Raw genomic sequence first — 23,962 nt, 5'->3', positions numbered from 1 at the left:
TTCTTCTTGTAGACGCTGGCTGCACTGCCTGATCAGGACTCATTTTATGACATGGTGGATGGTCTTGAGGAACAGGGCATAGACACAGTGTCCCAAAGACATCTGGGCCGGAGAGGAACTGATCTGGATTTGGTTGAGCAGCTCAACATCTATGAGGTTTGTAAAACACTTAGTCAAAAGATAACAAGGAAAATATTGCAAGCTGATATTTGCCTTTCATTAAAGATCAGATACCAGCCAGTGAGTGCTGCTTACGTCCAGTATTTATACTTAATTTATAGCACATTTGGTTCATCCTAAAGTTCTGAAGCACCCTTTATGACTCCCGCTTCAGATGACCCTACGGCATGAAGACGGGGACGATGACAGCCAGCCTCCACCAATGGGACGCCGGGACCGCCGACGAGTCAGCCTTGGAGGCGGGGACAAAAAGCACGGCCTGGAGAGGAGGCGGAGCCGCAGGGCCTCTCTGGGGCGATCAGGCCACGCCTCCCCCTGCAGCCCTGCGTCCCCACAGAGAGGCCTGCAGTCAGTCTATGGACAGAGAGCTGAGGACATGAGCGAGAGGTGAGATAAGGCTCACAAGTAAAAGTGCAACTTAAAGGTCACCTATTATGCAAAATCCACTTGTTCATGTCTTTTCTACATCAACATGTGTCCCCTCTGTGTAAAGAGATTCTGAAAGTTTCAGGAAAAAAGATTCTCTCACTTTTTGTCCTGATCCATTTATATAAAAACCTGTCTGAAAATGAGCTGATCAGATTTTGGCCACTTTATGATGTCATAACGATGTGTTGGCTTGTGTAACCATTAGCCAATCACCAACCAAGGTAACCCCCCCCACCTTATCACCTGAATCTCCTCCTAGAGCACTATTGTGTTCTTTTTAACCAGATATCTCTCAGAGGGGCGTGGGGAGGGGCTCCTTATTGTCATCTAAAGTAACAGACAGAGAATCAGCACTTTTGAAACAGGGCTGAAACAGAGGGGATTATGGGATGCTGCAATGATCTGATTGGTATTTCGAGCCAAACACTTCAGAGACATGTTTTGTATATATCTGAGACCTATAACATATTGATGAAAAACTGTATAATAGGGGACCTTTAAGAAAGTGTCAGTAGGTGTTTGTTTCACAAGGTATAAACAAAGATTGATGCCAAATATTTAGTGATCCCCTGTTACCTGAGTCCAAGGATGCAGATCTGACTGTCTGTACCAAATCATTCTGCTCCAGAGCACTTTCAGGTTTCCTTCAATCCATGTAAGTCCGAAGGTCTCTGCAAAAAAGGCCAGCAGCTGTGACCTTATGCTTAATTTCCCCTCTACCACTGCTCCTCACCTAACAGCTCCAGTCCCGGGTCACAAAAAAAAAGTTATCCCCAGCTGCACTAGCCTTTCGGGGATTGAAATTCTAATACAAGTTTACACGTTATTAAACCAGCACAGCCTTATTTCAGTGCTGTGTGTGCGCACCAAAAAGAGAATGAGGAACTGACTGTAGCTGTACTCAGGTAAATCTTTGTTACTCTCTATGTCCTCCCTTCATCTCTTTATCCTGTCAGTGTGTAACGTTACATAAGCAGATTAGGTCCCCTGCTTTAGCTCGTATTATTCAATTCATCTTTACTCTCCCTCTAGGGGAAAGTAAACTTGCAGCAGAGCACAAATAAACAACATCCCAAAGCACAGAACAATACAACAATAACAGAAAAGTCTCTCGCATATTGTTCATGGAAGTTGTTCTGACATTACCGGTATTGGCATAACCATTCACAACACACACACACACACACACACACACACACACACACACACGGTTCTGGTCTTGTGGAAGGTGGCAGCACGCGTCGACTCGACTGCAACAACAAACGTCTTGTTTCTCCAAATGAGGCCGTTTGGTGAAGCTGATCCCAAGTCAGTTCTCCAGCGTCACCTTTTTCTCCTCCTGCCCTCCTTCCCCTCTTCCTTTCCATCATATCTTGTGTTGTTGTGCATGTTATCTAACTGGAGGCATGGAGTTTGTAATGGGAAACATTCATCCCCTTTCTACCATGTTGTCTTTTGTCTTGATCCGTTTGTTTTTCTACTACTTTATCTCTGTCTGATGTCATGTCCTTGTTTTTTGTCTTTCAGCATCATACACATTTGTATAGTTTGAATAATAGACCTGCAACTAATGATTATTTCCATTATTGATTTTGACAATTTTAGAGATGAATTGTTTGGGCTCTAAAACCTCAGAAAAGTGTGAACAATGTTCATCACGGTTTCTCGAAGTCAAAGCTAATGTTTTTAAAAGTCTTGATTCCCAAACTTTCCCAAGCAAAGTGTTCAAAATATGGAAATCAAATGTTTCAATATCTGAGAGACTGCAACTGAATAATCTTTAATTTGTTTTAATCTCTTAAAAAAAAAGAGTGTTGCAGCTCTGATTTTTTGTGCAGTTTAAATAATTATTTCTCATCTAACCCCTCGATCTCTCTCTTTACCATTTCCTCTGTTCCATCTCTTTATTTCTTAAAAAACGTGTTGATTTCCATTGGCCTGCATCTCTTTTGTATTGCCTCATTTCTCCCTCAACCCTTCCCTTAAATACACCCATACATCCATACATCCACCGCCACAAACAATATGTATTTGTCTCATCTTTCACTGTTTTGGGTTGTTTTGATCTCCTGGGGGCCTGTGTACGTTAAAGGGGATAGTTCTAATGTTTGAAGTGGGGTTTGTGTGAGGAACTTATTCGTTGTCAGTGTATACATACAGTAGATAGTGGCAGGCACGCCCCCAGTTTGGACAAGACAGGAGTACCAGAACTGCAGCTAAGCAATGGAGCTAGAGGAGTAGCAAAAATATTCTATTTCGTTAAATATTCTATTTCGTTCAAACAACGTAACCAAAATATCATGATCAGTTAGTGTTTACTCTTTATTGAGATGTCTTCACCACTTGCTGTCAGACATGCCTGAACCTGAACCTGAAGTAACTGCAGCTGTTTTATCCATCTCAGAATCAGAATCCCTTTATTAGTCCCACGGAGGGGACATTTGCGTAGTTGCAGCAGGAAAAAGAGCCACAGACAGCTTAATGTTACATATGTTAAATATGTGACATGCATTAAAAAAAAGTACTAAGTTATGATATAATAAAAGAATATAATAAAAAATAAAAAGTTACATAATTAAAAAAAAATACACATCCTGTAACAGTTCTGAGGATTTAGCAGCCAGGTATATATTACACAGTTATTAACGGCATCTATATATATTGCACATCTAGCACATATTGCACATAGGTGGTTGGTATTTAACAGCAGCAAGTTACACAATTTACAAAATACAAAATACACACCTTGTAACAGTTCTAAGGATTTAGCAGCCAGGTATATATTACACAGTTATTAACGGCATTTATATATTGCACATAGTTTGTTGGTATTTAGCAGCAAGGGGTGATACAGTCTGTGTTGTGGTGTGTGCTCTTTTCAAAGCCAACAGACTTGTATCTGCATTTATCTTGCAGAACACATAAGTTACTAGTGTTCCATTGCCTTGATTAGTTATTTCTTTTGATCTGACTTTCGATATTTTGGATTCACAAAAGTACCAAGTCCCAAGCGATAGATGTATTTTCTCCTGTGATGTAACTCCTGTCTGTTTCTCCAAACTGAGGGCCTGCCGACCAAAAATCGAAGGGAAAGTACCTCATACAATCCCACTTAAAACATTTCAAACTATCCCTTTAAATCTCCCAGGGGAACATATGGTATTGCTTCTATTTCATTTGCCAAGTTTCATCAATGTATTCCTCTCGATCCATTCCTCTGTTCCTAGCCCCGCCACACATCTTCCATCTACAGCTCACCGATCCACCGTGCAGTCCATCACCATCACTTCCAGAAAGGAGAGTCTAAGAGAAGAGGAGCAGAGGAATCGGACTGATCCACCCGCTATCCACCCCCCCATTACCCCCACCTTATCTCCTCCCGTGTCCTCCCCTCTCAGCCCCCCCGCCCCACCCTCCGTCCTGGCCTCCCTGCTGGCCAGGAAGAGGCCCATCGTCACTGTCCCGGCCACCAAGGAGGTCAGCCCGCCATCGCGCGGCAGCTCCCGCCCCTCCCCCGAACGCATGCCCTACCTGCCCCACTCACCCTTCCACCTCTTCTCCTACGACCTCGATGAGGAGCCGTCGCCCCCGGCTCCACCCAAACCCAGCGAGGAGTCACCCAAAACAACAACGTCTCCCAGGTCAGGCGGACAGCAGAACTCAATCTCCCTCGAGTTCAAGAAGCACAGAAAACTGCTTTTTCATTTCTCACTTGTGCTTCTGGCTTTTATCCTTGCACCAGCTTGGTCTCTTGGCACCACGTTTGTTTTTCATCACCTTCCCTTTACACCGGTTCTTTTCACTTCTTTGACTGCACAGCTTCTCACCTTCAGCTTGTCAACGCTCTTGTTATCACTTATTGTTTCTTCACATTTCCTTTTCTTAGTTCTGTCAACGCGTGGATAGGCCACACTTGTTAAAAATCCACACTTTGTTTCCCTTTGTCACTGCTTTTCACTCCTTTTCAAGAACACCTACTGTATAGTACAGCACCTTTATTTCTGTATAATCTTTCTTTGCTTCTTTGTATGATCATTTTCTGCATTTTCTAAACTTCACTTTTTGTATTCCTGTGTGAGATGTTTAGCCTAAACTTATATACCTTGTTATTATTCGATATTCAAATGCTTAGATCTAAAGTCCTGTTTGCTAATCGTGCATTTCTATATTCTGTTATTTTCGTCTTGTTCCAAACACTTAAATAACATAGTTTCAAAAAACATATTCACTTTAGCAAAAGATATTTTCAGTTTCACAGCTGACTGTAAATGAAGTGAGACACCTTTCTGGAATCGTCCACAAACATAAGCAGATAAACACCACAGCAGTTATAAATACATTCGGATCACTTTAGTGTCGCACACACAGCATTCCTGTTATGTAACACGGGCTTCATTTCTCGCCACCAGCCCTGCACTGATCAATGATGCACTGGCGGGGTCACTTACTGTTAACTACTTTCTCTTTTCTCCAGGAATGGCGGTCTCTCGTCCTATTCCTCAAGTACGCCCACAACCTCCAGGTGAGAGCCTCCACATGAAAGCATGCTTAAAATACACACACGTGCACTCTAAAGGTAAACATACAACTACCTCTTCACATGTGTTTGCAGGACCAAACATAAACACACTCACGTGTAACAAGTGTGGACTGTGTGCAGCCATGTGGTGAATTCATGGCCATGACGTACTGAAGGGAAAGTGATATCAGCTCTCTGGTCCCCTTTTTACTAAGCAGCTGCTCCTACTTCCTCCATGGAGAATACAATCATTAAAACATAACTGATGGCGTGTCAAACACATATGGAAGCTCTGTTTATGCAGGAAACATGTGTTGTGTTTTAGACAGATTTAGCTATTTGTATGTTCATATTGTCCCACAATGTTGCAGAAGGATAAACTAGCATTTAAGAACAGATCATTATGAAGAATAATTTACATTTCTCGCTCTTGGAAGAAATGTTTAAAGTTTGTGTCTGAAGTAGTGTGCTTTTTAAACCCAATTTATCACTATTAATCACTGCATCACACTTTTTCAGGCCTGCTTTGGGAGGTCTTCTCTCCTCCTCGCATCGACAACACCAGGAATCTCTGGCGGCCGAGCGAGAGCGCCGTCGGGGGGAGAGAGAGGAGCGGCTGCAGAGGATAGAGAGAGAGGAGAGGAACAAACACAGGTGAGACGCCACAGGAATCTGGATTATCCAAATAGACACCAATTTGGATTAGGGGTTCTGAAACTTTGGTAACTTAAAAGCTACTTCTCATTGTTAAAAAAAACGGAGAACCACAAACAAACTAGAAAAATCATATCATGACAAAAAACACTCAAACAAAAACTGGTCTGTAAATATGTGCCACTGTCAGCTGTGATACAGGAGTTCAAAATACTGCTTAACCTCACACATCACTGCTTCCAATCTGAATCCAAATGAATGTATTTAGGGTCATATCATTTTTTCACAAGCTTTGGAGCTTTAACTGGCGCAGTGTTGTCTCCCATTCGAGGGAACGTAGCAAAACTTCTTTATCTGAATTCTTTAGCAAAGTGGACCATCCTGCCGTAGGGTATGACTATTATGCTCTAAATTGTTTTGTTTGTGTGTCTCTCACAGCCGTGACTATGTGGATAAAATGGAAGAGGCCAGGCTTGCGCGGGATGAGAGGTAAGTGTGTGCACTAAGTCAAAACAACACACACTCAACATCTGAACCCACGGGGAATATGTTTCAGTCTGTGGTTTGGGAAGCCCGGTAATAGAGTAATTGTTTTCAGGTTAAAAAGGTTGGGGGGGATGCTTAGCCGATTTCTCTTTGCTCTGTTTCTCCTTTCTTAAAGAGCAGCATTTTAACTCGAGCGCTCTGCCAAGGGTTTGTTTGTTTTGGCTTCATTCTGAGAGATTTGTTAAGCTCTTCACACAGAATACACATTCCGACACACACACTCGTTTTAGTCAAGCACATGTACTTTTAAAGACACACAAAGAATTTTCATGAGGCTCATTTTTATGTTTCTATGCAAATGGGACTCACGGGAAACAAGAGCGTTACTCGAGAGGGTAAATGAGGTCACGCTTAGATTCAGGATCATACTAGAAGCACCCTTACATTAAATAGTCATTCAGTTTATCCCCCAACCTTTTTAACCTGACAAAATCTGTGTACAGCACTGTGGCAAAAAGTGTTATGATGGCCTAAATATCAGTCAACAGAGTCCAAAAATAATTGTTCATGGCGTATATAATAGAGTTTACCGGAAACTGGTTTCCTTGAGCTTGTACAGTTAGCAAACGCTTTAGGTTTGTTGAAGCCACTAAACACTGTTTTTGTGTGCTAATTGGTTAGCTGCTGGTTACAAAGTGCTAATTAGCAAATGATACAGAACAGCTACTGTATAGTTAAAGTGCAGCTTATAAAACACTCACAGCAAACGGCTTATCAAAAAGTGATTTATGGAAGTAAATAGCATAACTACAATTTAACTAATTTGATATCTAAGTGTGTTAAGAAATACAGCCTGTATCGGGTTTGAGCCATGTGAAGCACACAAGACACATTTGTCACTTGCTGTCTGTCACTCGTATTAACACACACAGACACACACATATGTGTATTAGTATCCAGTTTCATCAGACCTGTGAAGTGGCTTGATGCTAATGAGCTCTGAACAGAAGCTCTACACATTCATGGTATGGTGGGAAAGAGGAGTGGTTAGAGAGAGGGAGAGAGAGAGTTTACAAAGTGCCCGAAATCTGTATTTGGCTGCCAGGGTGGATGGTAAGATTTAGTAGGGAAGGAAGGAGATGAAGAGAGAGGAAAAGGACAAGGGAGGAGAGCTGATCGAGACACATCTTGAACAGGTTTACTTTGATTCACTTCTGATGGTTGGCCTTTCCGCAGCCGAGCTGACATTAACTTCTCCTAATCTCTTCTATTCTTCTCTGAGGTTGTTCTTCTTTCTTCAACACGCTTACAGTTTCTCTTATTTTTCAAACTCCCTCTGGTTGCACATTAGGACTAGAGGTGACAGCTGAACATTAAGCTAGACAGGATGGTGGATCTCTAGACTGCAGGAAATGAGTGATGAATGCGTTGTGAGGGTGAGGTGTAGGTGTGAGGTTGGCTTATACAGGGGCATGAGTGTTTTTAAAAGTAAAATAGAAGGTTGAAAGTTTGTGATGAATTTAAGTAAATGGGCAGAGTGGTAACTAGTTTAGTTTAGGGCATTTTGGCAAATACCAAAATTGAGTGCAGCCCTGCTGAGAAAGGGCAACACAGAAGGTGCATTGTCTCCTCCTGCCTCCTCTGATCCTCCCTCTCCTTCAGGTATAAGAACGTGGAGCGCCAGGCGGCGGAGGAATACGAGAGAGATCACGTCCGGGTGTCCAGGACTCGCCCTGACCTCGGCCTGACCTTCGAACCCGCGGAGGCCTGGCCCTCGTCATCGCGCAGCAGCACCCCATCCTCTTTCGCCTCCCATGAGGACGCAGACGCTGACCTCGAAGCGGAGACCCCCGCCACCCCCTACACCACCTCTGAAACTGGTAGGTGAACTGAGAATACTGTATGATGGAGTAGCTCTGAAATAATTTGTGTCTTTGTGGGGTTTTGATTAGATGACAAGATGTTAGACTGACATGTAATCAGCTAAACATAGTATTGTGAAATGTAACATTGTCTCCTTGTTTGTTTAAAAGAGGTAATTACAATACTGTTGCTAATTGTATTAGGTTTTGTATTAAAATATACAAGAGTAGTCGGTATCACTTCAGCTACTATATTACAAACGTTTCTCCTGCTAGTACTGTTAGCATTACTTTTACTTTAAATACGAATGAAAATATGTTTTAAAAGGGTTACTGTGAAACAAATCTGGTTTTAATTGCGTATTCGTGGTTGAACACGAAATAAAATCAACGTGTTGTTTTTTAGAAGTAATTGGATAAACTATTTCTGTCAGCATGTAAAGTCAGGCAATCTAAATCCAGCGCGAGAGTTAACAATTAAAATGACTATGTAAAGGTGATTGAATATCAATGCGTTGAATTGCTCCGGCTGAAAGATATCAGAGCATTTGTATGACTTTGAATTCTTCCTGGGTAATGTTTGGGGGACTTATAATTCAAACCAGAAGGTCCCCAGTTCAACTCCTAACAGTGCGCCCCCAAAGCAATCATGCTTAACCTTTAAATTGTTTCTGCCCTTTAAACAACAATGTTGGCGCGAGCAAAAGAAGGCGAGGCGAGACAGAGTGTGGAAAATACTGAGGGAGAGGAGGGGAAACTGTCAGGGGCTTAGAAAGAAACAAATACACAGAGAGAGGAAATAGGTGAAAGGGTCAGATGGGTTTCTGAAAGGCCTTTTTGAAAGTGTAATGCCAAAACATCTTGTGTAAGAAAAAAAGCCTTGTTTTGGAGCCGAGTGCATGCACAGCCATGAGCTGAGGTACTGTAGCTCACTCAGGTGAGTGTATGAGGCCTCACTGTGTCGTGTTATTCTAAGCCGCCTGCATCACTGCATGGACTGTACTGCAGAGTGACGTGTTTGTGTGTGTTTTCACATAAACAGGAACTTAATTCTTCATTTCCTGTTCATATCCTGGTCCTGCAACAACTTGGCTTTCTGTACCTGCCATATTGTTTACATTAGTGCATAGGGGGGTGTGTTTTTTTCTTATCAGTGCGTGTGAGAGTGTGTTGATATAGGGGCGTCCCATGGGCAGAAATCAAAGACAACCACGTATTTCATTGCAGAGATAAATGTGAATTCTAGGGAATTAAGTAACACTGATTGGTTTTGTTGGTGACAGGAGAGGCTGAGGACTCCAGTGTAGAAACAGAGGAAAAAGAGGCCACTGCCGAAGCGGAGGAAGAACAGAAAGAGGAGGAGCTACAGGAGGAAGTACAGGAGGAAGTACAGGAGGAAGAACAGGAGGAGGAAGCAGCAGAAGAAAAGGAGGAGGAAAGTGAAGAGTGTGAGCCGGAACCGGAGAAGGACAAAGAGGAGGCGGAGGAGGACAGCGGGATCCTGAGTGACAAAGAGCGACAGAATGAGGAGGTGAATGAGAAGGACAACTGCTCGGCCTCCAGCATCTCCTCCGCCAGCAGCACTCTGGAGAGAGAGGAGAGGGGAGTCAATGACAATGGTGGGTAGATTTGTTTTTGCAATGTGAATCAGCATTCAAGTTACATTTTTAAATCTAGAGGAATTCCAAAGTTGATCTAGTTTTTGGACCGTTTCATTTGGTTGCCTATAATGGAGTCTTAGTCTGTTTGAGCAGCAATTCATGCAGCTTCCAGAAGCTGCCATACATTTACTTTTTATCTAGATTCAAGCCACAATTCTATCATTAACATTTTAGGATCTTGGTCTTTTCTAACCCTATATTTGAACCATATGAATGATTTTACTTTTTGGGCACCACTCCCAGATCGCAACACCATGTTGTGCTTAAAAAGGCAAATTCACTCCGATTAGGATGCGTGTTTAAAAGGAAAACAAAAACAAACATTGAAAACACCTGAATCACTTTTCCGACATGCAGCCTAGAGAAGTGTAATTCCAGCTTGAGATATATATGCTGGACCAAAAAAGAAAAAGCACAAGTTTTGTGGAAATTATTGAGAGATAAATACTTGATGTTTTCTAAAGGTCAAGCTCCAAAAACACCAAATGCTACAGTTACCGTAATACATTCAATAGCCTCTTTCAGCAGACCCTCCTGCCTCCTGTATGCCTTCTCACCTCTTAAACAACACCTACAGTTTGAGTTGCAGGCTGGCTGTTCAAAACTTAAGGTTTTTAGTTTAGCCCTAATTAGATGGTTATAGTTTTATTCATTTAACAAAACACTAAACCAGTACTATTAACAATTAAAGGTGGGATAGGTAATTTTGGAGAAACCAGCTCGAGTGCGCTAGAATTTGAAAATACACAACCGGAAAAAATCTGCCACTTCCTTATAGAGCCCCTCCTCCAACACACACAAATGCGCACATGACCAATGAGGGCACGAGATAAGTTTGTGCACAGATGGAAGGCTGACAGGCAGGTAGGCCATCCAATCATTTTAGCCGGGCCGGCTTGGTCGTGCTTTTTACAGTATTACGGCTTCCACAGATGACATTTTTTAATGGATTTTTTGTCAAAGCACTTAAGATATTCATTGCTATCGGGATGTTAAGAGTATTCCATGGAATATAACAAAAAGTGTATCTCGAGCCGGTTTCTCAAACTTACCTACCCCACCTTTAAAGTGTGACGTCTTTCTAATATATTTCTCCTCTCAACACCATCGAACTCCTTCCCAGGCTTGAAGGAGGCAGAGGTGAACGAGCCGTGCGGCAAACTCCTCAACAGCAAGCTGTTCATGCTGGACATGCTGTACTCCCAGAACAAGAAGCCCAGCGATGAGGAAGAGGAGGAAGAAGAAGACGTTGAGAAGGAGAAAGAGAAAGGAGAAGGGGAGGACAAAGAAACTCAGGAGGATGCTGACGTGCAACTGGGCGATAAGCAGGACAGCGAACACAAGGCTGACAAATCAGATCACCACTCCAACATCCGACCGCTGGCCGAGAGATTTGGAAACTTAATCAAGGACCTCAGTTCGATCCCCCCTCACCACGATGTCCTGGCCAATGAGCCCCCTCCTCCCCCACCCAAAAAGGAATCGGACACGATCTGGGACCAGCTCCTGGCCAGCCCTCGAGAGCTGAGGATCGGAGACATCAACTTCACCGACCTGACGGACGAGGATGACAAAGACATTCTGGATGCTGTTTTGATGGGAGGGTGTGGAGACCTGCCGCCCCCTCCGCCTCCCCCGCCCTGCATCCTCCGCTACCCTCCGCCCCCCCCCCATGCTAGGCTGCTGCCCCCCACCCCCTCCCTTGCTGGGGAGCATGAGGCCTCCTCATCCTCCTTGCTTCGGTGCCACAAATCCAGCGCCTCCTCCCTCGGAGCCGCCGCTCTTCAACAAGAAGAAAAAGACAATCAGGCTCTTCTGGAGCGAGGTGAGTCGAGAAAAGAACACCATTAACATCAGTCAGATCAATATTATCATCCAGTGTTACACATCATCTATACAAAGGATGATCAGTGGAGATCGAGGGTCACACAAGATGCCCAAAGACTATATTTAGTATGACAGGAGAAATTCCGTTTGTTCTGATTGATATGAAGTCTTACCATTTTAGATCTAATAAAACAAATTAATTTATCAATAGTCAAAGCCAGGATATTTGAAAAAGAAATTCAATTTAAGTCTTCCATATGAGATCATTTTTACGTTACACAATTATTATTATTATTATTATGATACTTGTTTTAGTTCATAGATACCAGCTATGTGATTGTGATACTTGTAGCTTCTGGGATACAGCCAATATCTTGTCTTTAGAAACATGACATACAACTACTTTCCTAAAATATAATGAATTGTAAAGAAAAACAATAGCCCTGTCAGCCCAAACACTAAAAATAGTACGCTAAGGAAAACTCTTTAAAAAGGTCAGGCCAATCAGACAGCTATCACTTCCTCTGGGTGCAGGGAGAAATGATATCAGAGTGCCGTGTTTGCTTTGTCAGAAATGTTGGACCAGTCTTTTTGGTTGGACAGGAGTTCCCACAGATTAAGAGTACTAATAAGACGGCATGTTTTAGTGCCAGTCAACACGGAGGAAATATTTGTTGTTGTTTGTCTCTCCGTACTTCATACAGTGTTTTCTCTGTTATCAGGTGCGCCCCACAGACCCTCAGTACAGGGACTACAAGCGGAGCGGAGATTCGTTCTGGTCCAAACTGGATCCAGTGAAAATGGACACCGCCAAACTGGAACACCTGTTTGAGACGAAATCAAAGGAAATGCCTGTTACAAAGGTAAACAACAAGTGCTAATAGTCTCACTGTTAGATACTGAACGTAAGCCTTGACCAACTATTTATCACATTGGCATCTAACGGAAGTGCTGTTAGTTCTTTCATTCATTTTACAACACACTACGGTTGTCACGATGTACCAGATAATAACCTTGATATTTGAAAAAGGAAATATTGATCTCATGTTAATAATAAACATCCAAATATCTCCAGCGTTGCTAAATCCTGATTATGAGTGCAATTGATTTGCCAAAAAAGACAAAGATACATTTGAATGACCGTATAAGTAGTAGTAGTAGTAGTAGTAGTAGTAGTAGTAGTAGTAGTGGTGGTAGTAGTGGTGGTAGTAGTGGTAGTAGTAGTGGTAGTAGTAGTGGTAGTGGTAGTAGTGGTAGTAGTAGTGGTAGTGGTGGTAGTGGTAGTGGTAGTAGTAGTGGTAGTAGTAGTGGTAGTGGTAGTAGTGGTAGTAGTAGTGGTGGTAGTGGTAGTGGTAGTAGTGGTAGTAGTAGTGGTAGTAGTAGTAGTAGTAGTAGTGGTAGTAGTAGTAGTAGTAGTAGTAGTAGTGGTAGTAGTGGTGGTAGTGGTAGTAGTTGTAGTAGTGGTAGTTGTGGTAGTGGTAGTAGTGGTAGTTGTGGTAGTGGTAGTGGTGGTAGTAGTAGTAGTATTTCTATAGATATATCAAGTAAATATTATATGTAGTAGAAATCTAATATTCATCACAAATCATCACACATTACATAAAATTGAAACTTCATGGTCTTCATGGACACATTTCCTAATTAATGTAATACATGTTTAATTTGTCTGTCGGTCAGTGTTCCCCAAAGCTGATTCTAACATGATAAATCTGACATTTTTTTCATTCTAAAATGGAGAAACTCATCTTTATCAAAAACACTTTGCCAATGCCAGCCACAAAGTCAATGGGTTTTGAGTCCATTATCTCCAGCACATGAAAGTCGTTGAAAGATTTCACGGTTAAGCTAGGTCGCTAGTGTTCTGATCATGATCAAACATGGGAGTTTTGAATCCTTCATAATTCTCACAAAGCCTTTAAATAAGAAAAGTATGGAGTGCAAAGATGATGAGCTGGCCTCTCACACTTTGAACTCCTGAGCTGCTGCTTCAAAGCCACAGCGTCTGTTAGTGGCTCGCCTCCGTCGGCTTCTGGCCTGCACATAATTGTGATGGAGTGATGGTGGTCTGCAGCTAGACACTCGAAACAGCTCAAGCAAAGCTGTCAGTAAATGAGAGAATCCAGGATTTACAGGACCACCAGAAAATCAAAGCCATCGGAGGTCAGAGCCACCTCTTCTGATAGTTCTTTATTATTGCTTTGGCAGACTCTCCTTTGTTCCCTTCTTTAGGTTCTATGGTTTTCTTACCTAACCCATCAGAATGTTAAGTATGTGCTTTAGATATTTTAGATTAGAGATTGCAAGGTTCAAACCAATTTCATGCTGGTTTTCATCTTCGTGATTGGTATAATGTTGTGTATTCTTCAGGTATACATCCATCAGTCTTTACTACAGGGTGTCCGCGGGGTCTTCAAAAGTATTAAAAGTTGATGAATCAATTTAGCGAAAATGAAGGCTATTAAAAAGTATTAAACGGCATTTTCCAAGGTATTACATTTTGTAGCTTGTTTTCAATAAGTATATAAATTGTCCAAAGAGGTTGTATTCTACAGTCTGCCTGAATGTAATCATTGCGTAGGTGTTACAGTCTGCCTGAATGTAATCATTGCGTAGGTGTGTAGTGTGATTCTGTGTAGTTTATTTATGGCATCCCGTTGGATTGGACGTCATCTGAACAGGACATCGCGCGCTCACTGCTTGATAGCGCGCGAAGGTCCCGTTATGGGGAAATGCAAGTTTGCGTCCAAATGGTTGGAAGATAAGGAGGAAGGACAATCAATACTGTATATAGTAAATGTGAGGTAAAGGGTGTCGCCAAGGTAACCGGTTAAAACTCAAAGTGGCGATGAGGTCTTAAAATGTATGGAAAGGGTCTTAAAAAAGGTCTTAAAAGGTATTACATTTGACTTCAGGATTCCTGCATATACCCTGCCATCAGTCTTTACTAGTTTTCTAAATGTGCTCCTTTTTTATCTATCTATACGTATGTATATCCATATTGTTTGGTCTGAAGTAAAAGCTCAGAGCGTGACAAATATGTGAGTGAAACAGAGTAGGTTGATGAGCTCAGATGAGACGGCTGTTTCCTGACCACAGAGAGCATAAGTCTCATTTAATAATAGCATGTTTTTGCTTTAAAAACTGACGTGTTCATCTATGCAGGTTCAACTGTACAGAACTTCCCCAACCCCGAATATAGCGCTTCCTCCAAAAACATGGTGTAAAGTCAATACAAGATTTAACCATGCATCTAATAGTTGCTGTGTAACATTATATAGAAATGATGTCTAAATGACGTGAATTCATTTGGTATTTCATTACTTATCTTAGTACAAAGACTTCAAAAATGGCAGATACAATTCCTCAGTGGTAGACAAGAAAATGCATCATAAAAGGTGTGAGGTAGTCTTACACTTAACAGCATAAACTGTAAGATATAACACATTGTGCCAGAGTGATGGTGTAAAGTAAGTCTTCCAGTCTGCATATGGAAAGGATATTATTACCTCCTGGCAGTAACCAGGTCTTAGCAGCTACTCTGTTACCCTTTAATGTGCTGACATGTTACGACTTCCTTCCATTTATAGCTTATAAAGTGCTGGTGAGGTAATCTGTTCACATACAGTGACAATATGGCTGCAGACACCCACAAAAACACACATACTGTTAGGCATTTCCTGTTCCTACTCAACATATAGTTGCCACAGCTGCAGTCAATGTAACCTGAGTGATTATCCCTTTAATCCTTGCAAGCCCATAACGCAGACCACACTGACAGAAGAGACAGAGGGAGGGAGGGAGGGAGAGACCCAGCATTGACCCTCTCTGTCTTTTTATATCCTAGAAAACAGCAGCAGATGGGAAGCGGACGGAGATCATCGTTTTGGATTCCAAGAGGAGTAACGCCATCAACATCGGTCTGACGGTGCTTCCTCCTCCCCGCACCATCAAGACAGCCATCCTTAACTTTGATGAATATGCGCTAAACAAGGAGGGCATTGAGGTGAGAGATACAGACTATTTTTCAAGATTCAAGGCTTTTATTGTCATACATACATAGCTACAGTTATGTCGATGAAAATCTTAGGTCACAGGCTCCAACAACAGTGCAACACAATAAAACAGATCAAATAGTGCAAGTAAATACAATCAAATAGAATAGAAGTAGTGCCATAAGAGTCTATATACAAGTGATACATCATTTGTAAGTTGCAAACAGGTGAATGTTATGGATGTTCTTAGTTCAGGTGTTTAACAGGAAAGGAATCCTATATCTTTTTCACTCGTATCCTGCTGTCCTCTCATATTCTTCTATGTCGTTGCCCTCAGAAAATCCTGACGATGATCCCCACAGAGGAGGAGAAGCAGAAGATCCAGGAGGCCCAGCTGGCCAATCCTGACGTCCCGCTGGGCTCGGCTGAGCAGTTCCTCCTCACTCTGTCCTCCATCAGCGAGCTCTCCGCCAGACTCCAGCTCTGGGCCTTCAAGATGGACTACGAGACAATCCAGAAGGTCTGTATCAACACGGGACAGTCCTGTTGTGATGAGATCAAACTAAAACTGCTCTCATGGATCAATAAGCTCAGACAGAATCCTTCCTAAAGCATTATAAATAATTAGTCAAGTAGTAGTTTGCGTACAGTGTTCATTTTGAACTCTTAAAGGGATCCTCAACAGGCTTTGAATTATCAGCGAGCCAGTATATAGCAAAGCTTTCTGTTTCCTTGTATGATTTAATAAATATCAAATCTCAATAAACTCATAATAATCTGATATGGGTTTATAGTCATTTAATTTGACCTTGACTGACGTGATACAAGTGCTTTCCAATGTATAACTATTTGATGAAAATAAATATATAGATACTTTTCATGTGTATGTAGAGGAGGAAAGGCCAAACTAAACACATTTAAAATTAAAATAAGCACGTTTTTTTGGTTTAATTAAAGAAGAAACAGAGATACATACACAAAGCCAAACAAACTCAGCACTATAACGCTTTGATTAAGTGTGTGTGTGTGTGTGTGTGTGTGTGTGTGTGTGTGTGTGTGTGTGTGTGTGTGTGTGTGTGTGTGTGTGTGTGTGTGTGTGTGTGTGTGTGTGTGTGTGTGTGTGTGTGTGTGTGTGTGTGTGTCAGTGGGTATCAACATCCCTCTTAGTACAAAAAACATCCGCAACACATCAACATGGTTACATCATAACAAAATATGCACGCTTATTAGCGGCACCTCGTCTTAATCTTCCTCTGGAACGCATCCAGGAGGAGAAGTTCAAAGTGAAAAGCCAGAGAATGAAAAACACACCACTGTCCTGTACAATTTACGGCTTTCCGCAGGACGCAGTTGTCTTTAATCTCCATGAAAAGCATCATTCCTGAGCGCGCTCTCGGTAGAACGGCGTTCCCGACTCTTCTCTGTGGGACGGATCGTTAGCGGGAGGTTTAATGGAGGGCAACGTACCGTGCAGGCACACAAAAACACACGCACATAAAAGCAACCTGCTGCTCAAAAACAAGATCTTCATATAATCAGAAGCACGTTTGGTAGTGAAGGGTGACCGCGATAGCAACCGGTTCATGACCTCAAACAAGCACCTGTTCAACCACTTTTATCACTGTAGACTCAAGAAACACATGTCTTAATTGACCCCACTAATGATGTGCGTGTTTATGTGTGTGTTTGCCTTCTCTCAGGAAGTAGCAGAGCCGCTGCAGGATCTGAAGGAGGGTATGGAACAGCTGGAGAAGAACAAAACTCTCCGATACATCCTGGCCACTCTGCTCTCCATGGGGAACTTCCTCAACGGCACCAATGTGAGTCACGATCGTTACTGATTCATCACACTGAGACATTATTACAAGCTTCTTTTGTCTGCAGCAGTAGTTTGTAGTAATTGTGGAGATGCTCAGTGATTTTAAGTGTAGATATTCTAAGCCTGTCATTTGTAGATTCAAAATGACATCCCATAGCTACTATAATTCACAGTGAGAACACAGTGTACCTTTATATCAGTACTCCAGATGTATTCTTTACTCAGTTATGTTTCTTTGGCTTTGTGTCCAGGCTAAAGGTTTCGAGTTGACATATTTGGAGAAGGTTTCTGAGGTGAAGGACACAGTTCATAAGCAGTCTCTGCTGCATCACGCCAGCTCCGTGGTGGTGGAGAACTTCCCTCAGAGCACCGACCTGTACTCTGAGATCGGGGCCATCACACGATCTGCAAAAGTACGCTCAGCTCTCACGAAAGGAAATCTTGTATTAAGACTATTTTGCATCCCTGCACTGTAAAAGCTTTTCAATTTGGTTCCATTTAAAAGCATTTAACTTCCTTTGCTGCCTTAAAGTCTAAACTCTAAACTTCAAAGTCTTCTCACTAGTTCTTAAGTAAAAATGCTTCAAACAAGCCATTTTAAGTACGACAGCATTCCAAAAAAGTTAAAGAAACTTCTAATCATCAGTAAATGTCTATGCAAAAACGTTACGTCTCATTCACCTCGACATCTGTCCCGCCAGGTGGATTTCGACCAGCTGCAGGAGAACCTGTGTCAGATGGAGCGGCGCTGCAAAGCCTCATGGGACCACCTGAAGGTGATCGCCAAGCACGAGATGAAGCCTCAGCTGAAGCAGAAGATGTCTGACTTCCTCAAAGACTGCGCTGAGAGGATCATCATCCTCAAGATAGTCCACCGCAGGATCATCAACAGGTACCTCTCCTCCTCCATTCAACAAGACACAACATTTACATCTGCTACTGACTGAGTCACCTTTTCATTGATTACGAAATTCAGAAATAAAAAGCTTATTGATATGCTACTGTTACTTAAAGACGAGGATCACAGGAGTGTTTAGTGGAGCTAAAAGGCTCCTCTTACACACAATACAACTACAACTATACAAAACCCCACTAGAGGCACTTACAATGTCCACAAAGACACATAAAACCACCATAAAGAGACTCAAAATGAACACAAGGAGACACAAAATGACTAAAGAAACAACTTCAAACTTGGAAAAATGAACTGTAATTAGAGTGTCACATTTTGGTGTACAGTAAAACTGAAAATAAATATTTAACGGTCTAAAATAAATGGCATTACACCGAGAGAATAAATAAGGACTTTGAATAAAATGTGATGTTCTCCTTCTGGCAGGTTCCACTCCTTCCTGTTGTTCCTCGGCCACCCGGCCTACAGTGTGAGGGAGATCAGCGTCCACAGGTTCAGTAAAATTCTCAGTGAGTTCGCCTTGGAGTACCGGACCACCCGAGACCGCGTGCTGCAGCAGAAACAGAAACGGGCCGACCACCGGGAACGCAACAAGACCCGAGGGAAGATGATCATGGACGTCAACGCTCCTGTGAGCATCACACACACACACACACACACACACACACACACACACACACACACACACACACACACACACACACACACACACACACACACACACACACACACACACACACACAAACACACACACACACACACACACACACACACACACACACACATATGAGAGCTCATTTCGAGTCACCAGAGGCTGACAATAAAACGTGACTGGCAGGATGAAGGCATTCATCCGTGTGTCACTCACTCCCTCTCACACACACACACACACACACACACACAGAATCCTTTACCCACACTCTGACTTTCAAATCTTTTTACTTTTCCCCTTTTCTCTTTAATCTAAAGCTGCCTTATTCTTCATTTTCTTTGACTTCCACTCCTTTCTTTCCCCTGTAGTCTGATGATGAAGAGGAGAGTGAGGTATCCACATAAGTGCTGACTGCCTGCATGTGTGTGTGTGAATGTGAGTGTGTGCATGAAACCACTAACCTTTTCTAGACTTCTCCAGGCTGTTCCTACAGGTTGGATGTTTAACCTCTTTTATTTTTATTAGGTTTTTAATTGAAAAAGTGGAAAGAAAAGCGATGATTTATGCCAGATTTAGCTTTTAGTTCATTTCTCTCTGCAGTCCGTTGACAGGTACACACACAACAATCAACATACATTAAATACATTACATCTTATCTATCGCACTAATAATTATAAGGACGGATTGGAGCATGGATCAACATATCAGCACCTTTATAAGTACAACCATACAATTACAATTCATTTCAATTCAAGAACCGTCAAAGGAAGACTAGTTGCTGAATATTCATTGTTGCTGAATGGGTCTGTGCACCTTGATTTTCAGTCTTGGCTTGTTTGAGTCAAATAGTAAATACAAGTTGCTGATTTGTTATTCTCTTGTATTCTGTCTCCCCCCCAGTGTGCTCGGTATGGCTCCAGCAGCACCACCAGCGCCCCCAGTGGCAGTCAGGAGTGTGAGCAGCCTCAGGGTCTGGGCCACACTGAGGATGCTGCAGAGCACGAGCACATGAAGGTCATGCTGAGGACCACCCTCAGCGGGGGAGACAAGGAGGCCAGCGCCGTGCCGGGGCTGCGCACACGGACGAGATCCCGGCCCGGAAGAGGAGGTACGACGATGATGATATAATGTATATCAGGGGTGTCCAAACTTTTTTCACTGAGGGCCACATACAGAAAAATATACGAAGGGCTGGGCCACTCACTAGAGGTGAGGTGTATCAGTTCAGTTATAAGTTAGCTAAATCAATCAAATGTAGGTAAATAATGCTTGATACTTGAAAATGAAACAGCTACATCACAGCTCTCCATAGGCTTTCATTTATTTTTTGTTGGCAGCTCGTTCCTTAAAACAGAAGCTTCAGATTGCTTATACAAAGAGGAAATATGAAGGTATATTTCAAGCTATGTAATTAAAGGTGGGGTAGGTAAGAATGGAAAAACCAGCTCGAGTGCGCTAGAATTTGAAAATACACAACCGGAAAAAATCTGCCCCTTCCTTCAGACTTCCTTATAGAGCCCCTCCCCCAACACACGAACGCGCACATGACCAATGAGGGCACGAGATAAGTTTGTGCACGAGATGGAAGGCTGACAGGCAGGTAGGCCATCCAGTTATTTTAGCCGAGCCGGCTCAGATGATTGGTCGTGCTTTTTACAGCGCCACGGCTTCCACAGATGAATTTTTGTTATGTATTTATTGTCAAAGTATTTAATTGTATTGCTATCGGGATGTTAAGAGCATTCCATGGAATATAACAAAAAGTGTTTCTGAAGTGAATGACCTACCCCACCTTTAAGTTATTGGACTTTTATCAACTAAGATTTGTTTGAGAATGTTTCCAACTTGAATTGACTGAATTTATTTGAAAAGTGGGCCTTTTAACACATGAATACTGTGTTAAATATGTTTACATATATATATTTAAGAAGTACAATATATGACAAGCACAAGTTTCATTTTGTGGGCCATATTTCGTTATACTTTTGGAATTAGCTGAGGGCCGTTTCTAAATGGGCCGCGGGTCGCATTTGACCCCCGGGCCGTAGTTTGGACACCACAAATGTATATGAATGAATATGGGATGAATAAAGGATTTCTGATTCTCAATACAGGAAGTTCCTGATATGATCACACAGAGGAGGCCAAAGTGAAACCAGAGTCACTAAATCGGTCTATTTTTTTAAACCTTGATCAATATTCTCAATTTGTTCAGGTCGCATTATGCCTTCAAGGACTCCGCCTGTGGAGGACACTCCGATCGGTGGAGACGACGCAGACGCAGACGAGATCATGGAGCGGATAGTGAGGTCGGCCACGCAGGGTCCAGCCCAGCCCAGAGAGAGGAGGAGGTCCAGAGCCAACCGCAAGTCCTGTAAGACCTGAACCTGAACCTCTGTCCATAAACTGAACCAGATACTCATCCTAGCTTCTGTGATCACACAGAAAGCTGCTTTCATTAATGCTAGAATACAATCGGTTGATCACTTTTACAATGAAGTTTTGTTAAGGAGTTACAGTTGCATCATGTCTTTTAAACAGTAACATTAAAGCATGGAAACATGTCGCAGTAGAGACACAAAATACAAATACGAACCTGGATCTCACCTTATCTCACCTTATCTCACCTTATCTCACCTTATCTCAACATGTCTGATTTAGTGTTGTGTCGTTAGTAAGTCATTGTTTTACTATCTCATTATGATATGGTTAATCCAGCAACCAAGTAATGTTTTCTTATAAACTTGTTGTTGAGGGTTTAAAAAAAGAACGATCAAAGGTGATGCAGAGATATGGTGTGGTACAGTATGGGTGAAGCTCCAAACACACTTGACTCTGAATTTACCACAATGCAATCAGATGCATTCACACATTGTCTATATCACCGGGATACATGAACGCTGAGACGTAATTAGCAATTGTATACATGATGTTGTCGTTATAAACATAATCATAGATCATGTATTTTGTCTCTCCTCACAGTGAGGCGCACTCTGAAGAACGGTCTGACCCCAGAGGAAGCTCTCGCTTTAGGACTTAGCGATTCTCCAGATGGATAAATGGGATCTTCCCGCCGCCTGTCGTCATTTCCGTGGAAACACCGCGACAATCATTCAAATCCACATCTCTGTCCGCCGCCTGCCTTCGCCTCACTTTACAGAGTTGTATTCCACCAGTCACAGACCCCTGTTAGGTTTTTGCCAGCTGCTAATGTTGCCTGATGTGTCTGAGTGATGAAGCTGCAGCCGTGATAGCGTTTAGTTTTTTAATGCAACTGATGTATTTAACTTGACAAGGAAAAGGACATTTAAATTCAGTGCCGCTGCGTCTACACTGAATGGAAACATTTTCGCGTTAGTACTAAGGGAAACGTTTTGCTTGTGAGTTTTTGCATCTGTGACGTCACTATTTTTCATTTATTTAAGCTGTGAATTTCAGTTGTTTAGGATGACAAATTTGATTTGCTCTCTAATCCAGTTTCAAAGAATCCCAGGAGATCCTCAAACAAAGAGGCGAATGCTTCTGCAGCTGCACGTTTGACACGTTTGTGTTGAGTAGGAATGAGAAAGGTTTTCTATCCGATGTGATGTGCCTTTCATTTAAAAGGGACGGTACTGTGCTTTTAGCCATCCCTCCATGTTGTTACAGTCACCTCCTACTTCTCAGATAACTCACAAAGGTCACATTCACAGGTGCGGTTATATCGAGTACAACTGTTCGTTACATTTCACTTTTTTATTTTGGCAAAAATATTTATTTGCAAAGCTCGGACATCTTGCACTTTACTCGACAACATCTAATGCTGAAATGAATGACTCATACAAAACAGACAAAGGAAGTATTTATCTCAGAGGAACTGTTTGTAAAATGTAAAAAGACAAAAAGATAAAGACATTTTTAAAATTGTAATAATCTATTTTGAAGGACATGCAGGAAGTTCTGCAGAAAATGTGTAAATGCCCTTTTCAGCTGCCAGGTACTGAGTACTGTAGACTACAGTGTGCATGATTAGTGCGGTTCATTTGATGTAATATTTTTGTAATTTCTGTAGAAACTTATATTATAGTCTGAGAGAAAAGAGGCTATTCTGTGAATTGTTATAAAATAAATGAAAGATGTGGTCAAAGCTGAAATATGTTTTCAAGGAGATGCTGTGTGCTGAGACGAGAGCAGGGTTCAGCATTCACTCTGAACTCTGTGCATTGTACTTTATATGAACTTGAAAAGTTTGTGGATAATAATAAAACGTCTCTGCTGAACCATCTGCTCCTCTCATGGTACAACGGAAAACACAGGGAAACATCGCTGCATAGATATAATGTGGTGAGCTGAACATGAAACCCTGGTTACACTTTCACTTGAAATGCTGTGTATAAGCACTCTGCAATAAAATATGAAAAACATTGAGTGAAAAAAAGATCGAAGTGTCGTTCTTCTTCTATGCTTTCCCTTCTGGAGCACACACTTAAAACATGTAAATGGGATCCCTGAGACAGCACAACTTATTTCACTCCGCATGTCTGCACACGCTGCTGAGAGCATGCAGCCTTTTAATCATGCTGCATGTGTGATTTCCATATCTATGCACGAGTAAAGCTCAATGAGGCAATAACTTGACAATGTGCTGTAAAATACTGACATCTAGTGCCAAGTTTGGGGTATGTGTATAAACTCCAGTTCCAAGACTTTTAGCAGTAGTTTCAATTAACTGGCAACCAAATTGTGTTTTTCCAACTTAATAAGTTAAATACAGTATACAGTGTTGAAAACTGAACACACACATTTAAAAGTAAAGAAAGACAAAGAATTTGAATTTTATATTTGAATTGTATTTCAAAATTGTACAAAAATATCTAAAAAGTTGCAGAAGGAAAAACTCCACAAAACCCTTTAACAGGAAAAAAGTGGAGAAACCTCAGCCAACCGAGACGTCTCCAGAACGCATCGAGGTCCAGCAAAGATAGGAAT

The 23,962-nt window shown here is 42.0% G+C and overlaps 1 protein-coding gene across 1 annotated transcript in view; it reads left to right on the top strand.

Annotated features, from left to right (window-relative positions):
• Nucleotides 1-23,398, top strand: part of fhod3a (formin homology 2 domain containing 3a) — an 82,931-nt gene extending 59,533 nt beyond the window's left edge. Inside the window, 21 exon segments of the mRNA XM_034124436.1 lie at nucleotides 13-156; nucleotides 335-567; nucleotides 3,837-4,250; nucleotides 5,084-5,131; nucleotides 5,648-5,782; nucleotides 6,221-6,271; nucleotides 7,931-8,148; nucleotides 9,414-9,749; nucleotides 10,915-11,473; nucleotides 11,475-11,616; nucleotides 12,341-12,481; nucleotides 15,463-15,621; nucleotides 15,948-16,130; nucleotides 17,311-17,430; nucleotides 17,681-17,842; nucleotides 18,131-18,321; nucleotides 18,769-18,973; nucleotides 19,363-19,386; nucleotides 19,895-20,102; nucleotides 21,210-21,368; nucleotides 21,977-23,398. Of these exon segments, the coding sequence (XP_033980327.1) occupies nucleotides 13-156; nucleotides 335-567; nucleotides 3,837-4,250; nucleotides 5,084-5,131; nucleotides 5,648-5,782; nucleotides 6,221-6,271; nucleotides 7,931-8,148; nucleotides 9,414-9,749; nucleotides 10,915-11,473; nucleotides 11,475-11,616; nucleotides 12,341-12,481; nucleotides 15,463-15,621; nucleotides 15,948-16,130; nucleotides 17,311-17,430; nucleotides 17,681-17,842; nucleotides 18,131-18,321; nucleotides 18,769-18,973; nucleotides 19,363-19,386; nucleotides 19,895-20,102; nucleotides 21,210-21,368; nucleotides 21,977-22,053 (3,909 nt within the window). The 3' untranslated portion in view covers nucleotides 22,054-23,398.
• Nucleotides 23,399-23,962: the final 564 nt, after the last annotated feature.

Source organism: Trematomus bernacchii, unplaced genomic scaffold (assembly GCF_902827165.1).
Source record: "Trematomus bernacchii unplaced genomic scaffold, fTreBer1.1, whole genome shotgun sequence".
Classification (NCBI taxonomy): Eukaryota; Metazoa; Chordata; class Actinopteri; order Perciformes; family Nototheniidae; genus Trematomus; species Trematomus bernacchii.
Note: the sequence above shows the minus strand (reverse complement) of the source record. Positions and strands in the feature narration are given on the sequence as shown.